Source organism: Dendropsophus ebraccatus, chromosome 13, assembly GCF_027789765.1.
Source record: "Dendropsophus ebraccatus isolate aDenEbr1 chromosome 13, aDenEbr1.pat, whole genome shotgun sequence".
In the NCBI taxonomy this organism is placed as follows: Eukaryota; Metazoa; Chordata; class Amphibia; order Anura; family Hylidae; genus Dendropsophus; species Dendropsophus ebraccatus.
This window is the reverse complement of record NC_091466.1, coordinates 322,938-347,383: the sequence shown is the minus strand read 5'-3', so window position 1 is coordinate 347,383 and position 24,446 is coordinate 322,938. Positions and strand designations below refer to the sequence as shown.

The 24,446-nt window shown below is 47.1% G+C and overlaps 1 protein-coding gene across 1 annotated transcript in view; it reads right to left on the bottom strand.

Annotated features, from left to right (window-relative positions):
• Positions 1–4,255: 4,255 nt before the first annotated feature.
• LOC138771332 (V-type proton ATPase catalytic subunit A-like) overlaps positions 4,256–24,446 on the bottom strand; it is a 73,040-nt gene continuing 52,849 nt past the window's right edge. Inside the window, exons 11-15 of the mRNA XM_069950954.1 lie at positions 23,186–23,279; positions 19,839–20,042; positions 19,639–19,733; positions 6,848–7,019; positions 4,256–4,587 (exon numbers count right to left, since the gene is read on the bottom strand). Coding sequence (XP_069807055.1) covers positions 4,495–4,587; positions 6,848–7,019; positions 19,639–19,733; positions 19,839–20,042; positions 23,186–23,279 — 658 coding nt within the window. The 3' untranslated portion in view covers positions 4,256–4,494. The remainder of the gene's footprint in view (positions 4,588–6,847; positions 7,020–19,638; positions 19,734–19,838; positions 20,043–23,185; positions 23,280–24,446) is intronic.

The window sequence follows — 24,446 nt, the reverse complement described above, 5'->3', positions numbered from 1 at the left end:
CAGTACAGTATAATGGTGGGTGCAGTAGTACATGGGGAGGGGTGCAGTACAGTATAATGGTGGGTGCAGTAGTACATGGGGAGGGGTGCAGTACAGTATAATGGTGGGTGCAGTATATGGGGGAGGGGTGCAGTACAGTATAATGGTGGGTGCAGTAGTACATGGGGAGGGGGTGCAGTATATGGGGGAGGGGTGCAGTACAGTATAATGGTGGGTGCAGTATATGGGGGAGGGGTGCAGTACAGTATAATGGTGGGTGCAGTAGTACATGGGGAGGGGTGCAGTACAGTATAATGGTGGGTGCAGTAGTATATGGGGGAGGGGTGCAGTACAGTATAATGGTGGGTGCAGTATATGGGGGAGGGTTGCAGTATATGGGGGAGGGGTGCAGTATAATGGTGGGTGCAGTATATGGGGGAGGGGGTGCAGTACAGCATAATGGTGGGTGAAGTAGTACATGGTGGATGTGGTGCATGGAGGCATAATGATGGGTGCACCCCCTCCCCCATATACTGCACCCACCATTGTGCCTCCTTGCACCCCCTCCCCCATGTACTACTGCACCCACCATTATGCTGTACTGCATCCCCTCCCCCACATACTACTGCACCCACCATTGTGCCTCCTTGCACCCTCCCCCATATACTGCACCCACCATTGTTCCTCCTTTCACCTGTTAGTGAACCCATTATATTTACTGTTGTGCCCCCCCCCCCATAACAATTTCCAGTAGAACGGACGTGCTGTGGCACAATTGGAGACGCAAACTCGTGGCAGCCGTGTAGACCAGCGAGGCTAAACTGAATAAGCCACGCCTGCTGTACAGTCACGTGAATTGAGGAAGTCATGTGACCACGTGACGTCAGCAGGTGTATTTACGCTATTGGATTTAGACATTACCATTCTCAGATCCGCCACTCTGTTCCCAAGTTACAACCTTCTCTGTATGTTGATGGATCAGACCTGACACCAGTATACAGAGAAGGTCGGAACTCGGGAATGAAGCAGCATCTGAAAATGGAATCAGTGCGGCAGCCCGATTCCGTGAGTATGCAGCACTTATAGATTTACCTGCAGCCTGGACCAGTGAGGCAGGGGTTAAGGCTATTAACCAGGCTGTGTCCTGAAGATGCTGCTTTCTCTCCCCTGTGCCTGTATCTTACACTGCACCCAGCCCAGGGGGGCACTTAACCCCCTTCCTTGCTGGTATGGGTGCAGTTTGAAGTGTCTGGCCCCCAGAGGGTTGAGTGTGGATACCATGCATCCATACTTAGCTGCTTACAGTCTGGCACCTAAGGGGTTATCTGTAAAGATGCCTCTACTGTAAGCAGTAGAGCACCTGTCACAATGATGGGTGTTCTACTCCTGCCTTTTTTTGTGCGTCTCTTTCTTTTTGTTTTTAGATAACGGTACCCAGAGGATTACATTGGTTTCTGTGGACTATGTCGATGATCAGCTTTTTTTTTTTTTTATAAAATGGTCCATGAGGGGTTTAGGGGTGTTTTTAATTAAAAAAAATGTATTAATTGTGTCTTGTGTTTTTTTATTTGCAGCACAGGCTTAGTAGTGGAAGCTGTCTGATAGACATCATCCATTACTAAGGGTGGTATTACATGGGCCGATGGGAGCCCGATAATAACTATTACACATCCCGATAATTGTTTAACAAGGGCAGCGGGGACATTGTTACTGATGTCCTTGTAGCCCTTGTTTAAACTCTATACATTACCTATCCAGGCTACAGGGCTCCTCTTCCTCTGTGCTTCTCACTGGGTCCCGCGCACTCCAGCTTCAGAGTGGCCTGTCTCAGCTGACAGGCCGCTCAGCCAATCACTGGCCACTGCGGTCCCGGCCTGTGATTGGCTGAGCGGCCTGTCAGCTGACACAGGCCGCCCTGATGCGTGGGACCCAGGGAGAAGCACAGAGGAAGATTAGCCCTGCAGCCTGTATTGGTATGTATTCTTCTTTGCATATCGTCGGCCACGCACCGCTATTACACGTAGCGGTGCGTGGTCGGCGCCCGACAATTATAGGTCAGAACCTATATCAAGTATCAGCCGATGATCGTTTTCTTTATTACACAGAACGATAATCGGCCTGATAGGGCCGATTATCGTTCCGTGTAATAGTACCCTAAGTGGGGGGGTTAGTGTTAGTGATAAAATGGCTAACACTAAACACCCCCCCCCCCCCGGCTACCGCCCAGTCCAGGAGAGCCAGATTTGATGCTCCGGGACTAATGGCACCCGGCTCTTCCTAGTAATCTGGTGGCATTGGGTACTGGGGTAATATTGTGGGGGTAGCGTTAGCCATTTTATACTAACATTAAGCCCCGACTTTGTAATGGATGCCGTCCACTACTAAGCCTGTAATGTAAGAAAAAAAAACAAGACACAATTGATAATTATTTTTTATTTGTAAAAACCCTAAAACCCTCGTTGACCATTTTATTAAAAAAAACTAGTCATTAACATCGTCCATGGAATCCAACATAGTCCTGGAAATACCGGTGTCTAAAGACCCCTCGGGGGGTTAAAAGGGTAGTTCGGCCATTGCCCCTTTTTTCAGAATGCCCTGGGGGGATGGGGCGGTGAACAGAATAACACTCACTTACCTTACTGGCTGCTCTCCCTCCCCATTCAGTTCTATCCGCAATTGCTGATACAACTGAATATACTGCTGGCAGGAGTTTCCTCTTCTGCCTCTGGTACTTCTGCCAGACCTGACAAGAGGAGACCAGAGCCCAAGAAGAAGAGCAGGAACCTGGACAGGTGAGCTTATCCCAAGAAATACAACCCCCATCATGCCCTGCTTAACAGTTCATGGTTTGAGTTGTAGTTTTGCAGCCTGTAGCTCTCCCGGTTGCAGAACTACAACACCCATCATGTCCTGCTGGCAGTTCATGAGAGGAGTTGTCGTTTTTCAGCTGGAGAGTCAAAGATTGGGAAAAATTGATTAGAGAGTCAGTCCCTTAATAATAGGGGACAATGGCACAGTACATGAGGGGGACACAGTGACACAATGCAAGAGGTGGAGGTCGTAGCACATTACATGAGGACAGTGACCGTTCATTGGAACACGGTGACACATTAGAGGGTGTCACTTTAGGGTGCATTCACACTATGGGATAACCCGCTGTGGATTCTGTTGCTCGCCCCCACTTGTGCGCATCTCCATTCTATGGTGAGGCAGATAACGCCATCCACCCAAAGAATTGACATGTCAATTCTTCGGACGGACGGGTGACTGCGTCTTATTTTTCTGTCACACTCTGTACTGAACCCTCCTGCAGCTACAACAGATTGTGCAGGACCCTCCTGCATCTTAATCACATTGCGCAGGACCCTCCATCACATTGATTTCCAACTTCCAGCAGCTCTTTCTTATATGGATTTGCTTTATCTGTGTTACTTATCTGCTAATTCTTCTTTAGGATCCATTGTTTTCTCTTTTGGTGGCTTCAGAGACAATTACCAGTGATCAATAGAGTTAGTGGGTCCATTACACAGGGCGACTATGAGCGATAATCAGCCTGTGTAATATCATCGTTTGGTTGCTTGGTTTTCACCAGACATAAAATCCTCGCCCGTTGCTCATACATGTATTGTGTAATAGGGGAGCGATGAGTGATGAAAGTGAAGGGACGCACAAATAATCCAAATGATTGTTCGGGCAGCCACTTCCTCTGCCATCCGCACAATGTCTGAGCATCTAATAGCTCAGACAAATATTCGTCAGCATCTGGTGTTGTAATACCATGACATACAATCATCTTCCCAGAACCATTTAATATTGTAACTTGAGGAACCGCTGTTTAATAGTCTGATGACAATATCTGAAAGTGCGGCTGATATAACTCTACAACAGAGACCATTCCTGAGTGAGGAGGCTAAATCCCATCACTGAAAAGGACCTTTCCTTCATGTCACCTTCACGGTATAGGAGAGGTGGTAAAGGTCCTTCTGCAGTATGGGAAATAGCCAATTCACCATAAAATGGCTAAATTCTAGATCTATACAGGACCCCACCACTAGGGGGCAAAAAGGTCCTTACCGGTTATGGGAAATAGACAGCTGCTATAGAGCTGGTTATTTCCCATACCTGGGAGGGACCAGGTCCTCTTGCGGTATGGGATTTAGTCACAACCATTCTAGTTTCTACCGTACTGCCGGGTCTCTGCGCCCAGGGCAGCTGCCCCCCGCCCCCACTACGCCCCTGCTTTATACAATGCATTTACAGATGACATCCAGACCAATCATAGATGTATGACTTTATTTAGCAGGTGTGTATATAGTGTGTATACGGTGTGTATATGGGGAATGTATAAATACAGTGTATTCAGCATCATTGTCCTTCCTCCGGTCAGTAGTAGATGGCAGGTCCCCTCCGCCCTGTAACCTGTATATCACATAATACTATGTCCTGTACAGGAGGTCTCCGCCAGCTGTCCATGCTGTGTATGGTCTCTGTGTGTAGTGAGAGCGCCCCCTGTCCTCAGTCCTCCAGGCTGCGGAAGGCTGTCTGCATCTCCTCGTACAGCTGGGCATAATCCGCCTTCATCTTGGCTTCTCCATCCTTAACTGGATCCTGAAAAGATCAATAGTGATGAGGTCTAATGATGGAGGTCAACACCCCTAAGACTAGGAACCCCACATGCTATACCGCCATCTGCACATCTCCCACATACTACACTGACATATATCCTATACCCCAACATGCTATACCGCCATCTGCACCATCCTCCATATGCTATACCTCCATATAGCCTATACTCCCACATGCTATACCGCCATCTGCACCATCCCCACAATGTTACACCGCCATCTGCACATCTCCCACATACTACGCCGACATATATCCTATACTCCCACATGCTATAACTCCTTATATTCCATACCCCCATATGCTATAACACCATCCCCCACATACTATACTGCCATCTACCCTATACTGCCACATGCTATACCTCCATACATCCTATACCCCAACATGCTATACCACAATATAACCCTCCTGCTGGTGGTGGTATTCCGTCTCTCTCTCTCTCAGGGGACCCTCCTGCTGGTGGTGGTATTCCGTCTCTCTCTCTCTCAGGGGACCCTCCTGCTGGTGGTGGTATTCCCTTTCTCTCCCTCTCTCGGGGGACCCTCCTGCTGGTGGTGGTATTCCGTCTCTCTCTCTCGGGGGACCCTCCTGCTGGCTGTGGTATTCCGTCTCTCTCTCTCTCTCTCGGGGGACCCTCCTGCTGGCTGTGCTATTCCGTCTCTCTCTCTCGGGGGACCCTCCTGCTGGTGGTGGTATTCCGTCTCTCTCTCTCTCGGGGGACCCTCCTGCTGGTGGTGGTATTCCGTCTCTCTCTCTCTCGGGGGACCCTCCTGCTGGTGGTGGTATTCCGTCTCTCTCTCTCTCTCTCGGGGGACCCTCCTGCTGGCTGTGGTATTCCGTCTCTCTCTCTCTCTCTCGGGGGACCCTCCTGCTGGCTGTGCTATTCCGTCTCTCTCTCTCGGGGGACCCTCCTGCTGGTGGTGGTATTCCGTCTCTCTCTCTCTCGGGGGACCCTCCTGCTGGTGGTGGTATTCCGTCTCTCTCTCTCTCGGGGGACCCTCCTGCTGGTGGTGGTATTCCGTCTCTCTCTCTCGGGGGACCCTCCTGCTGACTGTGGTATTCCGTCTCTCTCTCTCAGGGGACCCTCCTGCTGGTGGTGGTATTCCCTTTCTCTCTCTCTCTCGGGGGACCCTCCTGCTGACTGTGGTATTCCGTCTCTCTCTCTCTCTCGGGGGACCCTCCTGCTGGTGGTGGTATTCCGTCTCTCTCTCTCAGGGGACCCTCCTGCTGGTGGTGGTATTCCGTCTCTCTCTCTCGGGGGACCCTTTTCCTGGTTGTGGCATTCCTTCCTTCTCATGGGGACCCTCCTGCTGGCATTCCTTCCTTCTCATGGGGACCCTCCTGCTGGCATTCCTTCCTTCTCATGGGGACCCTCCTGCTGGCATTCCTTCCTTCTCATGGGGACCCTCCTGCTGGCATTCCTTCCTTCTCATGGGGACCCTCCTGCTGGCATTCCTTCCTTCTCATGGGGACCCTCCTGCTGGCATTCCTTCTCATGGGGACCCTCCTGCTGGCATTCCTTCTCATGGGGACCCTCCTGCTGGCATTCCTTCCTTCTCATAGGGACCCTCCTGCTGGCATTCCTTCCTTCTCATGGGGACCCTCCTGCTGGCATTCCTTCTCATGGGGACCCTCCTGCTGGCATTCCTTCTCATGGGGACCCTCCTGCTGGCATTCCTTCTTTCTCATGGGGACCCTCCTGCTGGCATTCCTTCTCATGGGGACCCTCCTGCTGGCATTCCTTCCTTCTCATGGGGACCCTCCTGCTGGCATTCCTTCTTTCTCATGGGGACCCTCCTGCTGGCATTCCTTCCTTCTCATGGGGACCCTCCTGCTGGCATTCCTTCCTTCTCATGGGGACCCTCCTGCTGGCATTCCTTCCTTCTCATGGGGACCCTCCTGCTGGCATTCCTTCCTTCTCATGGGGACCCTCCTGCTGGCATTCCTTCCTTCTCATGGGGACCCTCCTGCTGGCATTCCTTCCTTCTCATGGGGACCCTCCTGCTGGCATTCCTTCCTTCTCATGGGGACCCTCCTGCTGGCATTCCTTCCTTCTCATGGGGACCCTCCTGCTGGCATTCCTTCCTTCTCATGGGGACCCTCCTGCTGGCATTCCTTCTTTCTCATGGGGACCCTCCTGCTGGCATTCCTTCCTTCTCATGGGGACCCTCCTGCTGGCATTCCTTCTCTTGAGGCTGCCCCTCCTTCTCTTGAGGCTGCCCCTTCTTTATTCTCATCTTACCTTGAATTTCATGGAGCTGAGCTTGTAGAGGATTTCCCCCAGGTTCTCCCGGATGATGGCCCATGTGATCTTATTCTCCGCCTGAGCTGTGGATTCCACTGCGTGACGCGCCATGTCATAGAAGGCGATCATATTCTGTAACATCCCCACAGTCTTGTAGAAGGGACAATACCTGCAGAGAACGGCCCAGGCATAAGTCTCTACACATCATCACCCCCTGCCCTTCCCTATATCCCTGGTTGGGTCCTCACCGCTGCCATGTCACCTAAGCTCATCAGTGTCAGCACCGCCTGCTGCCGCTTACACACCGCAGTGCTGCTGCGCCTAGAGCTACCGACTGGAGGCGCCATGCTCATGGATGGTAATTGAGAGGAGGGGGAGTTGGAGGAAGAGGCATAATAAGCCTGAGCTAGGCCCCTCAATCCTCGGTGTGGGCAGCACATGAGCGGACCCAGGGTCACTCTCGTGTCAGCACCATGCTGTGTCAGGCCACATTTTTGGGTGGTACAGCTGCCACCCCATCTAACTTGGTCACTCTGTCACCGCCTGGTGTGGCACAGGTTGAACACCGCAGTCCGTAGGTCATCCTCACCTTCTTTAAAGAACCTCCAGACTTGTGAACATCTAGGCCTTGACGTGGGAGCTTGACTCCATGAAACAGTTGCTCTTGCCCTGCTTCTCCCTCTGCCCACCCCTCTTCCTCCTCCAATCTGTCCTGGTGCTGCACTTGCCTCCCCCTCAGAAGTTCGGTTTTCACTAGGCTTATCCACCCAGCTCGGCTCAGTCACCTCATCATTCACCAGCTCTTCCTCCAATTCCTCACTCTGCTGCCCCCTCGGACTTACTGCCCTGACAACAACGTCACTGTCTGACAACCGGGTCTCATCATCATCATCCGACACCTCTTCACACACTACTACTAAGTCCCCACTCTCATCCCCCACTGACTGACAAAGTTTGATATTTTGGGCATCGGGACAGAGCAATAGCTCAAGTGGCTACTGACCATTGGTTTGTGACACTGGGAAGGATCCTGAAAAGAGTTCCTGGGAGGGTGTCGGATCTGAATGCCTAATTTCCCTGGAGGGACCAGGCTGGGGGGGAAGGAGGGTGAACTGGGGGGAAGGAGGGTGAACTGGGGGGAAGGAGGGTGAACTGGGGGGAAGGAGGGTGAACTGGGGGGAAGGAGGGTGAACTGGAGGAGCCAGAGGTCCACTCACTTGGCTGGCGTGGGTGGACTGCGTGAAAGACTGGAGTGAATGGAACTGAAAGGACACACAGTCACTCCAGTACAGTGAATCAAACAGATAGCAAATACGTATTCACCAGACTGTGGTAAATATAACGGAGAGCAAATACGTATTCACCAGACTGTGGTAAATATAACGGAGAGCAAATACGTATTCACCAGACTGTGGTACATATAACGGAGAGCAAATACGTATTCACCAGACTGTGGTAAATATAACGGAGAGCAAATACGTATTCACCAGACTGTGGTAAATATAACGGAGAGCAAATACGTATTCACCAGACTGTGGTAAATATAACGGAGAGCAAATACGTATTCACCAGACTGTGGTAAATATAACGGAGAGCAAATACGTATTCACCAGACTGTGGTAAATATAACGGAGGGCAAATACGTATTCACCAGACTGTGGTAAATATAACGGAGAGTAAATACGTATTCACCAGACTGTGGTAAATATAACGGAGGGCAAATACGTATTCACCAGACTGTGGTAAATATAACGGAGAGCAAATACGTATTCACCAGACTGTGGTAAATATAACGGAGAGCAAATACGTATTCACCAGACTGTGGTAAATATAACGGAGGGCAAATACGTATTCACCAGACTGTGGTAAATATAACGGAGAGCAAATACGTATTCACCAGACTGTGGTAAATATAACGGAGAGCAAATACGTATTCACCAGACTGTGGTAAATATAACGGAGGGCAAATACGTATTCACCAGACTGTGGTAAATATAACGGAGGGCAAATACGTATTCACCAGACTGTGGTAAATATAACGGAGGGCAAATACGTATTCACCAGACTGTGGTAAATATAACGGAGGGCAAATACGTATTCACCAGACTGTGGTAAATATAACGGAGAGCAAATACGTATTCACCAGACTGTGGTAAATATAACGGAGAGCAAATACGTATTCACCAGACTGTGGTAAATATAACGGAGAGCAAATACGTATTCACCAGACTGTGGTAAATATAACGGAGAGCAAATACGTATTCACCAGACTGTGGTAAATATAACGGAGAGCAAATACGTATTCACCAGACTGTGGTAAATATAACGGAGAGCAAATACGTATTCACCAGACTGTGGTACATATAACGGAGGGCAAATACGTATTCACCAGACTGTGGTAAATATAACGGAGAGCAAATACGTATTCACCAGACTGTGGTAAATATAACGGAGAGCAAATACGTATTCACCAGACTGTGGTAAATATAACGGAGAGCAAATACGTATTCACCAGACTGTGGTAAATATAACGGAGAGCAAATACGTATTCACCAGACTGTGGTAAATATAACGGAGAGCAAATACGTATTCACCAGACTGTGGTACATATAACGGAGGGCAAATACGTATTCACCAGACTGTGGTAAATAGTACGGAAGAGCAAATACGTATTCACCAGACTGTGGTAAATAGTACGGAAGAGCAAATACGTATTCACCAGACTGTGGTAAATATAACGGAGAGCAAATACGTATTCACCAGACTGTGGTAAATATAACGGAGAGCAAATACGTATTCACCAGACTGTGGTAAATATTACGGAAGAGCAAATACGTATTCACCATACTGTGTTAAATATAACGGAGAGCAAATACGTATTCACCAGACTGTGGTAAATAGTACGGAAGAGCAAATACGTATTCACCAGACTGTGGTAAATATAACGGAGAGCAAATACGTATTCACCAGACTGTGGTAAATATAACGGAGAGCAAATACGTATTCACCAGACTGTGGTAAATATAACGGAGGGCAAATACGTATTCACCAGACTGTGGTAAATATAACGGAGAGCAAATACGTATTCACCAGACTGTGGTAAATATAACGGAGAGCAAATACGTATTCACCAGACTGTGGTAAATATAACGGAGGGCAAATACGTATTCACCAGACTGTGGTAAATATAACGGAGGGCAAATACGTATTCACCAGACTGTGGTAAATATAACGGAGGGCAAATACGTATTCACCAGACTGTGGTAAATATAACGGAGGGCAAATACGTATTCACCAGACTGTGGTAAATATAACGGAGAGCAAATACGTATTCACCAGACTGTGGTAAATATAACGGAGAGCAAATACGTATTCACCAGACTGTGGTAAATATAACGGAGAGCAAATACGTATTCACCAGACTGTGGTAAATATAACGGAGAGCAAATACGTATTCACCAGACTGTGGTAAATATAACGGAGAGCAAATACGTATTCACCAGACTGTGGTACATATAACGGAGGGCAAATACGTATTCACCAGACTGTGGTAAATATAACGGAGAGCAAATACGTATTCACCAGACTGTGGTAAATATAACGGAGAGCAAATACGTATTCACCAGACTGTGGTAAATATAACGGAGAGCAAATACGTATTCACCAGACTGTGGTAAATATAACGGAGAGCAAATACGTATTCACCAGACTGTGGTAAATAGTACGGAAGAGCAAATACGTATTCACCAGACTGTGGTAAATATAACGGAGAGCAAATACGTATTCACCAGACTGTGGTAAATATAACGAGGGCAAATACGTATTCACCAGACTGTGGTAAATATAACGGAGAGCAAATACGTATTCACCAGACTGTGGTAAATATAACGAGGGCAAATACGTATTCACCAGACTGTGGTAAATATAACGGAGAGCAAATACGTATTCACCAGACTGTGGTAAATATAACGGAGAGCAAATACGTATTCACCAGACTGTGGTAAATAGTACGGAAGAGCAAATACGTATTCACCAGACTGTGGTAAATATAACGGAGAGCAAATACGTATTCACCAGACTGTGGTAAATAGTACGGAAGAGCAAATACGTATTCACCAGACTGTGGTAAATATAACGGAGAGCAAATACGTATTCACCAGACTGTGGTAAATATAACGGAGAGCAAATACGTATTCACCAGACTGTGGTAAATAGTACGGAAGAGCAAATACGTATTCACCAGACTGTGGTAAATATAACGGAGGGCAAATACGTATTCACCAGACTGTGGTAAATATAACGGAGGGCAAATACGTATTCACCAGACTGTGGTAAATATAACGGAGAGCAAATACGTATTCACCAGACTGTGGTAAATATAACGGAGAGCAAATACGTATTCACCAGACTGTGGTAAATATAACGGAGAGCAAATACGTATTCACCAGACTGTGGTAAATATAACGGAGAGCAAATACGTATTCACCAGACTGTGGTAAATAGTACGGAAGAGCAAATACGTATTCACCAGACTGTGGTAAATATAACGGAGAGCAAATACGTATTCACCAGACTGTGGTAAATAGTACGGAAGAGCAAATACGTATTCACCAGACTGTGGTAAATATAACGGAGAGCAAATACGTATTCACCAGACTGTGGTAAATATAACGGAGAGCAAATACGTATTCACCAGACTGTGGTAAATATAACGGAGAGCAAATACGTATTCACCAGACTGTGGTAAATATAACGGAGAGCAAATACGTATTCACCAGACTGTGGTAAATATAACGGAGAGCAAATACGTATTCACCAGACTGTGGTAAATATAACGGAGGGCAAATACGTATTCACCAGACTGTGGTAAATATAACGGAGGGCAAATACGTATTCACCAGACTGTGGTAAATATAACGGAGGGCAAATACGTATTCACCAGACTGTGGTAAATATAACGGAGGGCAAATACGTATTCACCAGACTGTGGTAAATATAACGGAGAGCAAATACGTATTCACCAGCATGCCCGGATTGGTAATCTGGCGGACCGGGCAAACGCCCGCTGGGCCGCCAGGGTCACCAATCCGTGGGCTGCCAGTCCTGCTGCATAATTGGACTGGCGGCCCTCTGCAGCGGCCGTGAACAGCGCGGCCGGCTGCCGCGCTGTTCACTCAGCCGCTCTGCCAGCCCCCATGTCAGTCCCCGCAGCCCCCGCACTGACTGAGGGGTTGCTCTGCCCCTTTAAAATCCTGTGTAGTAGACGTGCCGCACGCAGGCACGTCTACTACAGCCAATCCCCGGCGGCTGACGTCACTTCCTGGACGCGCCGCAGAGGATCCTGGAGGGCAGAGGAGAAGAAGCTGCCGGGAGCTGGAACAGGAGGAGTAAGAAGACGCCGCTGCTGCTGGGAACGATGTGACAGGTGAATATGCGCTTTTTTTGTTTTGTCTTTGTTTCACACGGGGGCTGGACAACAAAGGGGGTGGCAAATGGGGATGTTATATATTTTTTATATGGCGATGTAGCAAAGGGGGGAGGCTATTACTAAAGGAGGGGGGAATTTTCTATATAGGGACGTTGCAAAGGGAGGGGAACTATTCTATATGGGAATATTATAAAGTAGGGGGACTTTTTTTGGGGGGAGGGGATGTTACAAAAGGGGGGGGTTGCTATTCTATATGCAGATGTTACAAAAGAGGGGCCTATTTATGAAGATGATACAAAGGTGTGGGGGGGATATTCTATAAGAGGGGGGCTGATTCTTTATGGAGATGATACAAGGGGGGGGACTATTCTATACGACTATGTTACGGGGGGGGCTGATTCTTTATGGAGATGATACAAGGGGGGGGGGGGCTGATTCTTTATGGAGATGATACAAAGGGGGGGGGGACTATTCTATACGACTATGTTACCGGGGGGTGGGCTGATTCTTTATGGAAATGCTGCAAGCATGCTTAATACGATTTTATAAGGATGTTACAAAGGGAGGGGGCTGATTCTATATGGGGATGTTACAAAGGGGAGGACTACTATTTGGAAGCACAAACTGGGATTAACTGGTTATATGGGGGCACAAAGGAAGCAAAGGTTACTGTGTAAAGCAATACTCTTGGAGAGTTTGAATATAGATGTGGATGATTCTGGAGTAAGGAGCCTAAAATCTTTGTCCGGTAGATCCTGCAGAAAGAAGTCACGGAGAAGTCTTCATGATAGCCAAGCAAGAAAAAGCAACCAACTTCTGCAAAAATACCATTAGCAATTCATGCAGAGAAGACGCCTCCGGTGAGTCACTGGATGAAATTGCACTATAGTCACTCCATTTATAATAATTCTTTTCATTACCAGCTGTAGTGTCACAGCAACAGCCACAGCCTCACCATGTATGTCATTCAGTTAGAGCAGGGAGGGGCGGGGCAGGAGTTGCAGCTGTGGATTGGCTCCTCCTCTTTGACACTTTAGCTGGTAATGAAAAGGAGGATTATAAAAGTTTACACTGGACTAAAGGTCCTGTCACTTATACTGTATTTCCCCCGCACCTGGTATAGACTTCACAGATTCCCTTTAAGTACATACCTAATCCACAGTGGATTTAATGCTGCTGTAATACATAAATATGCAACATCAAATCCAAATCAGATTATGTTGTGTCTTAATTTTTATGCGTTGATGATGGGGTTCACATATTTAAGGAAGTTGTGAGGAACATGGCGAATTGAAGCAGAATTCATTACAGCGTATAAAGTATACTGTTATCTATAATATATCAGGGAGGATACGCTATGTGGGCTGCTAGAGTTTGAGTGCCAGGGCTGAATTTTAGTCCCAGTCCGGCCCTGTTCACCAGACTGTGGTAAATATAACGGAGGGCAAATACGTATTCACCAGACTGTGGTAAATATAACGGAGAGCAAATACGTATTCACCAGACTGTGGTAAATATAACGGAGGGCAAATACGTATTCACCAGACTGTGGTAAATATAACGGAGAGCAAATACGTATTCACCAGACTGTGGTAAATATAACGGAGAGCAAATACGTATTCACCAGACTGTGGTAAATAGTACGGAGAGCAAATACGTATTCACCAGACTGTGGTAAATATAACGGAGAGCAAATACGTATTCACCAGACTGTGGTACATATAACGGAGAGCAAATACGTATTCACCAGACTGTGGTACATATAACGGAGAGCAAATACGTATTCACCAGACTGTGGTAAATATAACGGAGAGCAAATACGTATTCACCAGACTGTGGTAAATAGTACGGAGGGCAAATACGTATTCACCAGACTGTGGTAAATATAACGGAGGGCAAATACGTATTCACCAGACTGTGGTAAATATAACGGAGAGCAAATACGTATTCACCAGACTGTGGTAAATATAACGGAGAGCAAATACGTATTCACCAGACTGTGGTAAATATAACGGAGAGCAAATACGTATTCACCAGACTGTGGTAAATATAACGGAGGGCAAATACGTATTCACCAGACTGTGGTAAATATAACGGAGAGCAAATACGTATTCACCAGACTGTGGTAAATATAACGGAGGGCAAATACGTATTCACCAGACTGTGGTAAATATAACGGAGAGCAAATACGTATTCACCAGACTGTGGTAAATATAACGGAGAGCAAATACGTATTCACCAGACTGTGGTAAATATAACGGAGAGCAAATACGTATTCACCAGACTGTGGTAAATATAACGAGGGCAAATACGTATTCACCAGACTGTGGTAAATATAACGGAGAGCAAATACGTATTCACCAGACTGTGGTAAATATAACGGAGAGCAAATACGTATTCACCAGACTGTGGTAAATATAACGGAGGGCAAATACGTATTCACCAGACTGTGGTAAATATAACGGAGAGCAAATACGTATTCACCAGACTGTGGTAAATATAACGGAGAGCAAATACGTATTCACCAGACTGTGGTAAATATAACGGAGAGCAAATACGTATTCACCAGACTGTGGTAAATATAACGGAGGGCAAATACGTATTCACCAGACTGTGGTAAATATAACGGAGAGCAAATACGTATTCACCAGACTGTGGTAAATATAACGGAGAGCAAATACGTATTCACCAGACTGTGGTAAATAGTACGGAAGAGCAAATACGTATTCACCAGACTGTGGTAAATATAACGGAGAGCAAATACGTATTCACCAGACTGTGGTAAATATAACGGAGGGCAAATACGTATTCACCAGACTGTGGTAAATATAACGAAGAGCAAATACGTATTCACCAGACTGTGGTAAATAGTACGGAAGAGCACGCACCAGGATTGGGTGAGCCTAAAATATACCGCTAAAATGCTTTGATAACTAACAGACAGCACTCATCAGTATTAGGCGAGCCAAGAATTTACCACTAAGGTGTTTAAAAAAAAATAAATAAAAAATAGCGTAAGTTGCAGTATGCGGCCAGGATAGGTGTAACTGCACTACAAGTCCCAGCAAGCCAAGATGCTGCAGCAAAAATGAGTAATGGGAGGACAACTTTGGGCGATTTTGGGGGGTCTATGTGGACCAGGTGCTGTTGCCTTTCTGGCACCAGACGCTCTGCACAGTCTACTCCAACGAGTACCGAGCACCATCGAGTACCCTAATACTCCAACGAGTACCGAGCACCATCGAGTACCCTAATACTCCAACGAGTACCGAGCACCATCGAGTACCCTAATACCCCAACGAGTCCGGAGCACCATCGAGTACCCTAATACTCCAACGAGTACCGAGCACCATCGAGTACCCTAATACTCCAACGAGTCCCAAGCACCATCGAGTACCCTAATACCCTGAGTCCCGAGCACCATTGAGTACCCTAATACTCTCACGAGTCCCGAGCACCATCGAGTACCCTAATACTCCAACGAGTATCGAGTACCCTAATACTCCAACGAGTACCGAGCACCATCGAGTACCCTAATACTCCAACAAGTACCGAGACCATTGAGTACTCTAATACTCCAACGAGTACCGAGCACCATCGAGTACCCTAATACTCCAACGAGTACCGAGCACCATCGAGTACCCTAATACTCCAACGAGTACCGAGCACCATCGAGTACCCTAATACTCCAACGAGTCCCGAGCACCATCGAGTACCCTAATACTCCAACGAGTACCGAGCACCATCGAGTACCCTAATACTCCAACGAGTACCGAGCACCATCGAGTACCCTAATACTCCAACGAGTACCGAGCACCATCGAGTACCCTAATACTCCAACGAGTCCCAAGCACCATCGAGTACCCTAATACTCCAACGAGTCCCGAGCACCATCGAGTACCCTAATACTCCGAGTCCCGAGTACCATCGAGTACCCTAATACTCCAACGAGTACCGAGCACCATTGAGTACCCTAATACTCCAACGAGTCCCGAGCACCATCGAGTACCCTAATACTCCAACGAGTCCCGAGCACCATCGAGTACCCTAATACCCCAACGAGTACCGAGCACCATTGAGTACCCTAATACTCCAACGAGTACCGAGCACCATTGAGTACCCTAATACTCCAACGAGTATTGAGCACCATTGAGTACCCTAATACTCCAACAAGTCCCAAGCACCATCGAGTACCCTAATACTCCAACGAGTACCGAGCACCATCGAGTACCCTAATACTCCAACGAGTCCGGAGCACCATCGAGTACCCTAATACTCCAACGAGTACCGAGCACCATCGAGTACCCTAATACTCCAACGAGTACCGAGCACCATCGAGTACCCTAATACTCCAACGAGTACCGAGCACCATCGAGTACCCTAATACTCCAACGAGTACCGAGCACCATCGAGCACCCTAATACTCCAACGAGTACCGAGCTCGGACCAGCACGTGTTATAACTGATACTGTAAGATACTCAATACATAACTGATACTATAACATCTGGCATTGCAGTCAACTCGCTGTGTTAGTATACACTTTGGGGGACATTTATTAAGTCCAACGTTTTTTACGCATCTCCGCCGCTATGGGGATTTATATAGAGGCGGACTGCGCATGGCCGAAAACCTACGCCAACTGAGGACTGGAGTAGGTTTTCGGCGTATCTTTTGGCAAAACGGATGGTGAATTGCGCGGACTCTGAGTCCGCGCCCTCCGTTCCGCCCCCTTCACAACCCCTCCCGGCTACCGGCGTACCCGGCGGAAAGTGCCGATTTGCGAATATTTTATTCGCAAATCAGCTATTTGCGAATAAAATAGCTGATTTGCGAATAAAATAATGCGCAAATTGGCACTTTCTGCCGAAAAATTCCTGTATGCCCATTCATACATGTCCCCCCATGTGTTGATTTGCTCACTAGCGCTGTGTACAAGAATGTAAATGCTGCTCGGTGTGTGGGGGACGCCCTATATTCCCCCAATTATACAGATCATAAACGAAACATATAGACAGCGCAGACTATTAGGGGGTCAGTCAGAATAAGGAGGGTCAGGATTATATAGGTGACAAATCCCTGGATAGAGGTGAATATAACAGGGATAGGCTATCCCCGATGAAGGTGTCCGTGTACACTGAGATGCATAGGATAATTCTGGCTGCACTAGGATCCAGACCTAAGGAGAGGGACGTCACCCAGGATCCCACTTTTGCCACAGAAATGAACTTGCAGTGCGAGCGGCCGGAGCGGGCGTCGAGTTCACGAGATTTCTCCCTGTTGATCATCTCCTCTACCCTGCATGAAAGCTGGATGTGACTGCGGCTGAACTGCACGTGACTGCGGCTGAACTGCATGTGACTTCGGCTGAACTGCACGTGACTGCGGCTGAACTGCATGTGACTGCGGCTGAACTGCACGTGACTGCGTCTGAACTGCATGTGACTTCGGCTGAACTGCACGTGACTTCGGCTGAACTGCATGTGACTGCGGCTGAACTGCATGTGACTTCGGCTGAACTGCACGTGACTGCGGCTGAACTGCACGTGACTTCGGCTGAACTGCACGTGACTGCGTCTGAACTGCATGTGACTTCGGCTGAACTGCACGTGACTGCGGCTGAACTGCATGTGACTGCGGCTGAACTGCATGTGACTTCGGCTGAACTGCACGTGACTTCGGCTGAACTGCATGTGACTGCGGCTGAACTCCATTGGCATCTGTGTAAGTGTTCTTTTCACCTTCCAGCTGGATTTCTATACAGAGATTTGTCACTGATTCTATAAGATACTGAATATGTAAGTTATCACTGAGTAACAATGTGATGCCAATCTTTTCAGGTAAGATGTTTCATTGTTCTCTCTGTTACTTTTGGATTATACTTGTGAATCGGTGGGATTGCCCGCCATGCCGCTGCACAGGGGGTATAATCCCGGGTCAGTTAGCCATGGGCACAGCTCGTACCAATAATGTGTTGGCTTAATCCCAAGGTGACCTTAGTCGTGTGTTTGCTGATTTTAATAAAGAGGAGATTTTTTGGCTCCTGCACACACTGATCCTAATTGACACGCTGACCCTGATTGACACGCTGACCCTGATTGACACGCTGATCCTAATTGACACGCTGACCCTGATTGACACGCTGACCCTGATTGACACGCTGACCCTGATTGACACGCTGATCCTAATTGACACGCTGACCCTGATTGACACGCTGACCCTGATTGACACGCTGACCCTGATTGACACGCTGATCCTAATTGACACGCTGACCCTGATTGACACGCTGACCCTGATTGACACGCTGACCCTGATTGACACGCTGATCCTAATTGACACGCTGACCCTGATTGACACGCTGACCCTGATTGACACGCTGACCCTGATTGACACGCTGACCCTGATTGACACGCTGATCCTAATTGACACGCTGATCCTAATTGACACGCTGACCCTGATTGACACGCTGATCCTGATTGACACGCTGATCCTAATTGACACGCTGACCCTGATTGACACGCTGACCCTGATTGACACGCTGATCCTGATTGACACGCTGATCCTAATTGACACGCTGATCCTGATTGACACGCTGACCCTGATTGACACGCTGACCCTGATTGACACGCTGATCCTAATTGACACGCTGATCCTAATTGACACGCTGATCCTAATTGACACGCTGACCCTGATTGACACGCTGATCCTAATTGACACGCTGATCCTAATTGACACGCTGACCCTGATTGACACGCTGACCCTGATTGACACGCTGACCCTGATTGACACGCTGACCCTGATTGACACGCTGATCCTAATTGACACGCTGACCCTAATTGACACGCTGACCCTGATTGACACGCTGATCCTAATTGACACGCTGACCCTGATTGACACGCTGATCCTAATTGACACACTGATCCTAATTGACACGCTGACCCTGATTGACACGCTGATCCTAATTGACACGCTGATCCTGATTGACACGCTGACCCTGATTGACACGCTGACCCTGATTGACACGCTGACCCTGATTGACACGCTGACCCTGATTGACACGCTGACCCTGATTGACACGCTGATCCTGATTGACACGCTGATCCTGATTGACACGCTGATCCTGATTGACACGCTGATCCTAATTGACACGCTGATCCTGATTGACACGCTGACCCTGATTGACACGCTGACCCTGATTGACACGCTGATCCTGATTGACACGCTGACCCTGATTGACACGCTGACCCTGATTGACACGCTGACCCTGATTGACACGCTGACCCTGATTGACACGCTGACCCTGATTGACACGCTGATGACATGCTGATCCTAATTGTCTCTTGAGAAATTCGGGCCCATTACCTGTCATAGGGCGAGTATCCATTCTGCTGGAGAAAGTCGTCTTTTATCAGTTTGGCGACCTCCAATGTGATCTTATCTGCTTCTGCCAATGATCCCTATGAGGAAGTGAATGATGGGAGTTATGATTAGTCTCCTGCCATGGGGGCCGCTCCCCGGGTGCAGATATATACAGAATACCCATCATGCCGGTGTCTCCTCACCTTCCCCACCAGCTGCACTATCTCAGCCAGGTCTTCTTCTTCTTGCAGGATCTCCTTGGCCTTGGTCCGGAGGGGCACCAGCTCGGGGAAGTGCCTCTCGTAGTACTCGTCCAGCGCCCGCATGTACTTGCTGTAGCTGATCAGCCAGTTGACAGAAGGGAAGTGTTTCCTTTGCGCCAGCTTCTTGTCCAGACCCCAGAAGACCTGTCACAAGACCCCATCAGGGACTCCATAGTGCAGAACCCGGCCCATTTGTTGTGATATACGCAATGATATTGTATGGTACTAGAGAGCCTGCGCCCCACTACCCCCGGGCACCGGGCCCAGGACATGTGCTGATCATAGTGCTCATCCATTGTAATATGGACCCATCAGATACCAGGGAGTACAGGGGCTCAAGGAGGGTTGGAGATGAGATTAGGGTTCTGGTCACACCGTCCGGTCTGTATATGCTAATCATACAGAGCCGTAATAATACTGCACCCCCACTATAACCCTCCCCATTACAGAGCATATACACCATATACACCATACACATCATATACACCATACGCATTATACACATCATAAACACATCATATACACCTCATATACACCATATACATCACATACACTATACACATTATACACATCATATACACCATACACATTATACACATCATATACACCATACACATCATATACACCATATACACCATACACATCATATACACCATATACATTATACACATCATATACACCATACACATTATACATCATATACACTATACACATTATACACATCATATACACCATACACATTATACACATCATATACACCATACACATTATACACATCATACACATCATATACACACCATACACATCATATACACACCATACACATCATATACACCATATACATCATATACACCATACGCATTATACACATCATAAACACATCATATACACCTCATATACACCATATACATCACATACACTATACACATTATACACATCACATACACCATACACATCATATACACCATACACATCATATACACCATACACATCACATACACCATACACATCACATACACATCATATACACCATATACATCATATACACCATACACATCACATACACCATATACATCATATACACCATACACATCAAATACACCATACACATCACATACACCATATACATCATATACACCATACACATCAAATACACCATACACATCACATACACCATATACATCATATAAACCATTCACATCACATACACCATACACATCACATACACCATACACATCACATACACCATACACATCACATACACCATATACATCACATACACCATATACACCATATACATCACATACACCATACACATCATATACACCATATACACCTCATATACACCATACACATCACATACACCATACACATCACATACACCATACACATCACATACACCATATACACCATATACATCACATACACCATACACATCATATACACCATATACAACATATACACACCATACACATCATATACACACCATACACATCATATACACACCATACACATCATATACACACCATGCACATCATATACACCATACACATCATATACACCATATACACACCATACACATCATATACACACCATACACATCATATACACCATATACACACCATACACATCATATACACCATACACATCATATACACACCATACACATTATATACACCATACACATCATATACACCATATACACACCATACACATCATATACACACCATACACATCATATACACCATATACACATCATATACATCATATACACCATACACATCATATACACCATATACACACCATACACATCATATACACACCATACACATCATATACACCATACACATCATATACACCATATACACACCATACACATCATATACACCATACACATCATATACACCATACACATCATATACACCATATACACACCATACACATCATATACACACCATACACACCATACACATCATATACATACCATACACATCATATACACCATACACATCATATACACACCATACACATCATATACACACCATACACATCATATACACACCATACACATCATATACACACCATACACATCATATACACCATATACATCATACACATCATATACACACCATACACATCATATACACCATACACACCATACACATCATATACACACCATACACATCATATACACCATTTTCATATCGTCCTACGGCAGCACAGAACACGATAGGGTTAACTTGGATATCCCTACTGCTAGGCAGAAGAAACAACATTAATTAATCACATTAATTAAACCAATTAATGCAGCTCCATAAAAAGCCCATAGAGACAAGGAGACACTGTGTTAGTTTCTTCTGCGGGCAGAAGGTCATCTGGGAGCTCCAGGTTATGATGTGTCATTACTGCGGCGTGCAGGTTGGTCTGGTTCAGCTAACCTGCACGATACCCCTGTGCTCCTGTACTGATACAGTGGTAGCCCCGGTTTTCTGGGATACAGGGAGGCCCCAATAGCTCTGTTTGCAGGGTCCTGCTGACATCTATTGTAGCTGCACCACTAGTGGGAGCCTATAGCTCCTAGTGTATTGTGCTGGGCTGCCGCAATCCTGATACCCAGTTACCTCCTTCAGCTCCGGTGAAGTCCCGCGTGGTCCCCGGCGGCGTCCGCGCTCGGCGATGATGTCACTTCCGGTCGCCATAATGATGTACGTCCACGTGGGCTGAAGACGTCACTTCTGGGTACAGCAAGATGGCGGAGTTCCGGTCGGCCGAGGATGACGGAGTTCCGGCGGCCGAAGGATGACGCGCTTCCGGCTGTACGAGATCGTATCCGGCGGCGGCATAGGAGGCGCATGCGCGGTGAGTGCCGCGGCAGTGCGCCGGCCTGGGCTTTTTGTGCATTTATAGGATGCCTGGGGCAGCCTTGGTTAAGCACTCTGCCGGGCAGCACATACTGTGGGGCTCTAAGGTACCTCTCTCCCTGAATGGAACACAATAGGTTTTTCTTTCGGTACTAATCTAGTATAAGATTGCTCTATGTTGTTCTTTTTTCCTCGGATGGCTAGTGGACAGTCCTCAGGAAAAAAGAGATGTAAGTCCAGACACAGATTATGCTTTGCCTGATGACTTACAGGCTGATGTATGCAATGACTGTACTCCCCCTAGTGGTGGTCCTGGCTGTGGATCTGAAGCACATGATTTCTTTTCCTGGTTCAAATCTAAGATGAATAAATTGTTGGAGGAGGCTGGCCCTTCCAGGCCTTCCAAAAAACGTAAACATGCAATACATAGCTCTTCTCCTCCTCCTTCTGATCCAGAAGATCGTGATTTATCTGAAGGCGAACTGTCTTCCTCAGACTCAGACGCAGGAGTACCGGAGGACTATTATATGTTTAAAAAAGAGTCTGCATGTTCCTTCATTAAAACTGTGAAAGACACTAATGAGGGGAGCCTTCTACCAGTGACCTCTCTAGAAGAGAATCTTTATTCTATTTCCCTAAGACCCCACACACATCAGAATTTATGCAAGCTGACTGGTCCAGACCTGATAAGAGAATAGATCCTAGCTCCAGGTTCAAGGCTAAATATATAAGTTGGATCCCAAAGCCTCAGAGTCATGGGATAAACCGCCTAAAGTGGATCTAGCTGTAGCTGGACTTTCAAAAAAACAGTTGTTCCCGGATGAGGAATCAGCGCTCCTCAAAGATCCCCTCGATAGAAGAGTAGATATTACCTTAAGACGGCTGTATACCACGTCGGCTTTTAATGCTAAGGCATCTATGGCTACCGTTCCGGTAGCAAAAGCACTCAGGATGTGGCTTAGTCAGCTTACGAAGGACATTGCGGAAGGAGTGTCTAGAGAGAAGCTCTTAAAAGATCTACCTGATATGAAAAAGGCGGCGGATTTCCTAGCGGATTTTTCACTTGATTCTCTACGTTTCAGTTCAAAATCCCTAGCCATGTCTACCACGGCAAGAAGAGCATTGTGGCTCAAAGAATGGCCAGGGGACCTGGCATCAAAGAACCATTTTTGTTCCCTCCCATTCCAATCTGAAGGACTTTTTGGCCCACAGCTGGAAAAAATTCTAGAAGCCATCAGTTCCGCTGAAGGACCAGCCTTCCCACTACCTCCAAGACCCAAAAAAACGATTCGGCCCTTTCGAAGACAAGGACGCCGATCCACGGTTGGAAGGCGTCCTAGACAACAGAACTATAGACAGCGCAATTACAGATCCAGAAACCAAGACAACCAGTCGTCTTATAAAAAGAAGCAGTTCTCCGAGGACAAGGATCCTAAGGCATGACGCCAGGCCTATGGCCCTGGGTGTGGGAGCAAGACTCAGTCACTTCTCTCACATTTGGAAGAAAACTACGTCAGATACCTGGGTTCAGTCGGTGGTATCAAGGGGCTATATGATAGAGTTCTCCAATACGCCTCCAAACGTGTTCTTCAGCAACCCAGGAAAACCCCTCCTCCTAAAGCTGCTTCAAGAATTTGTGGACAAAGGCGCTCTGGAAAGAGTACCGTTGCATCAAAGAGGTATGGGG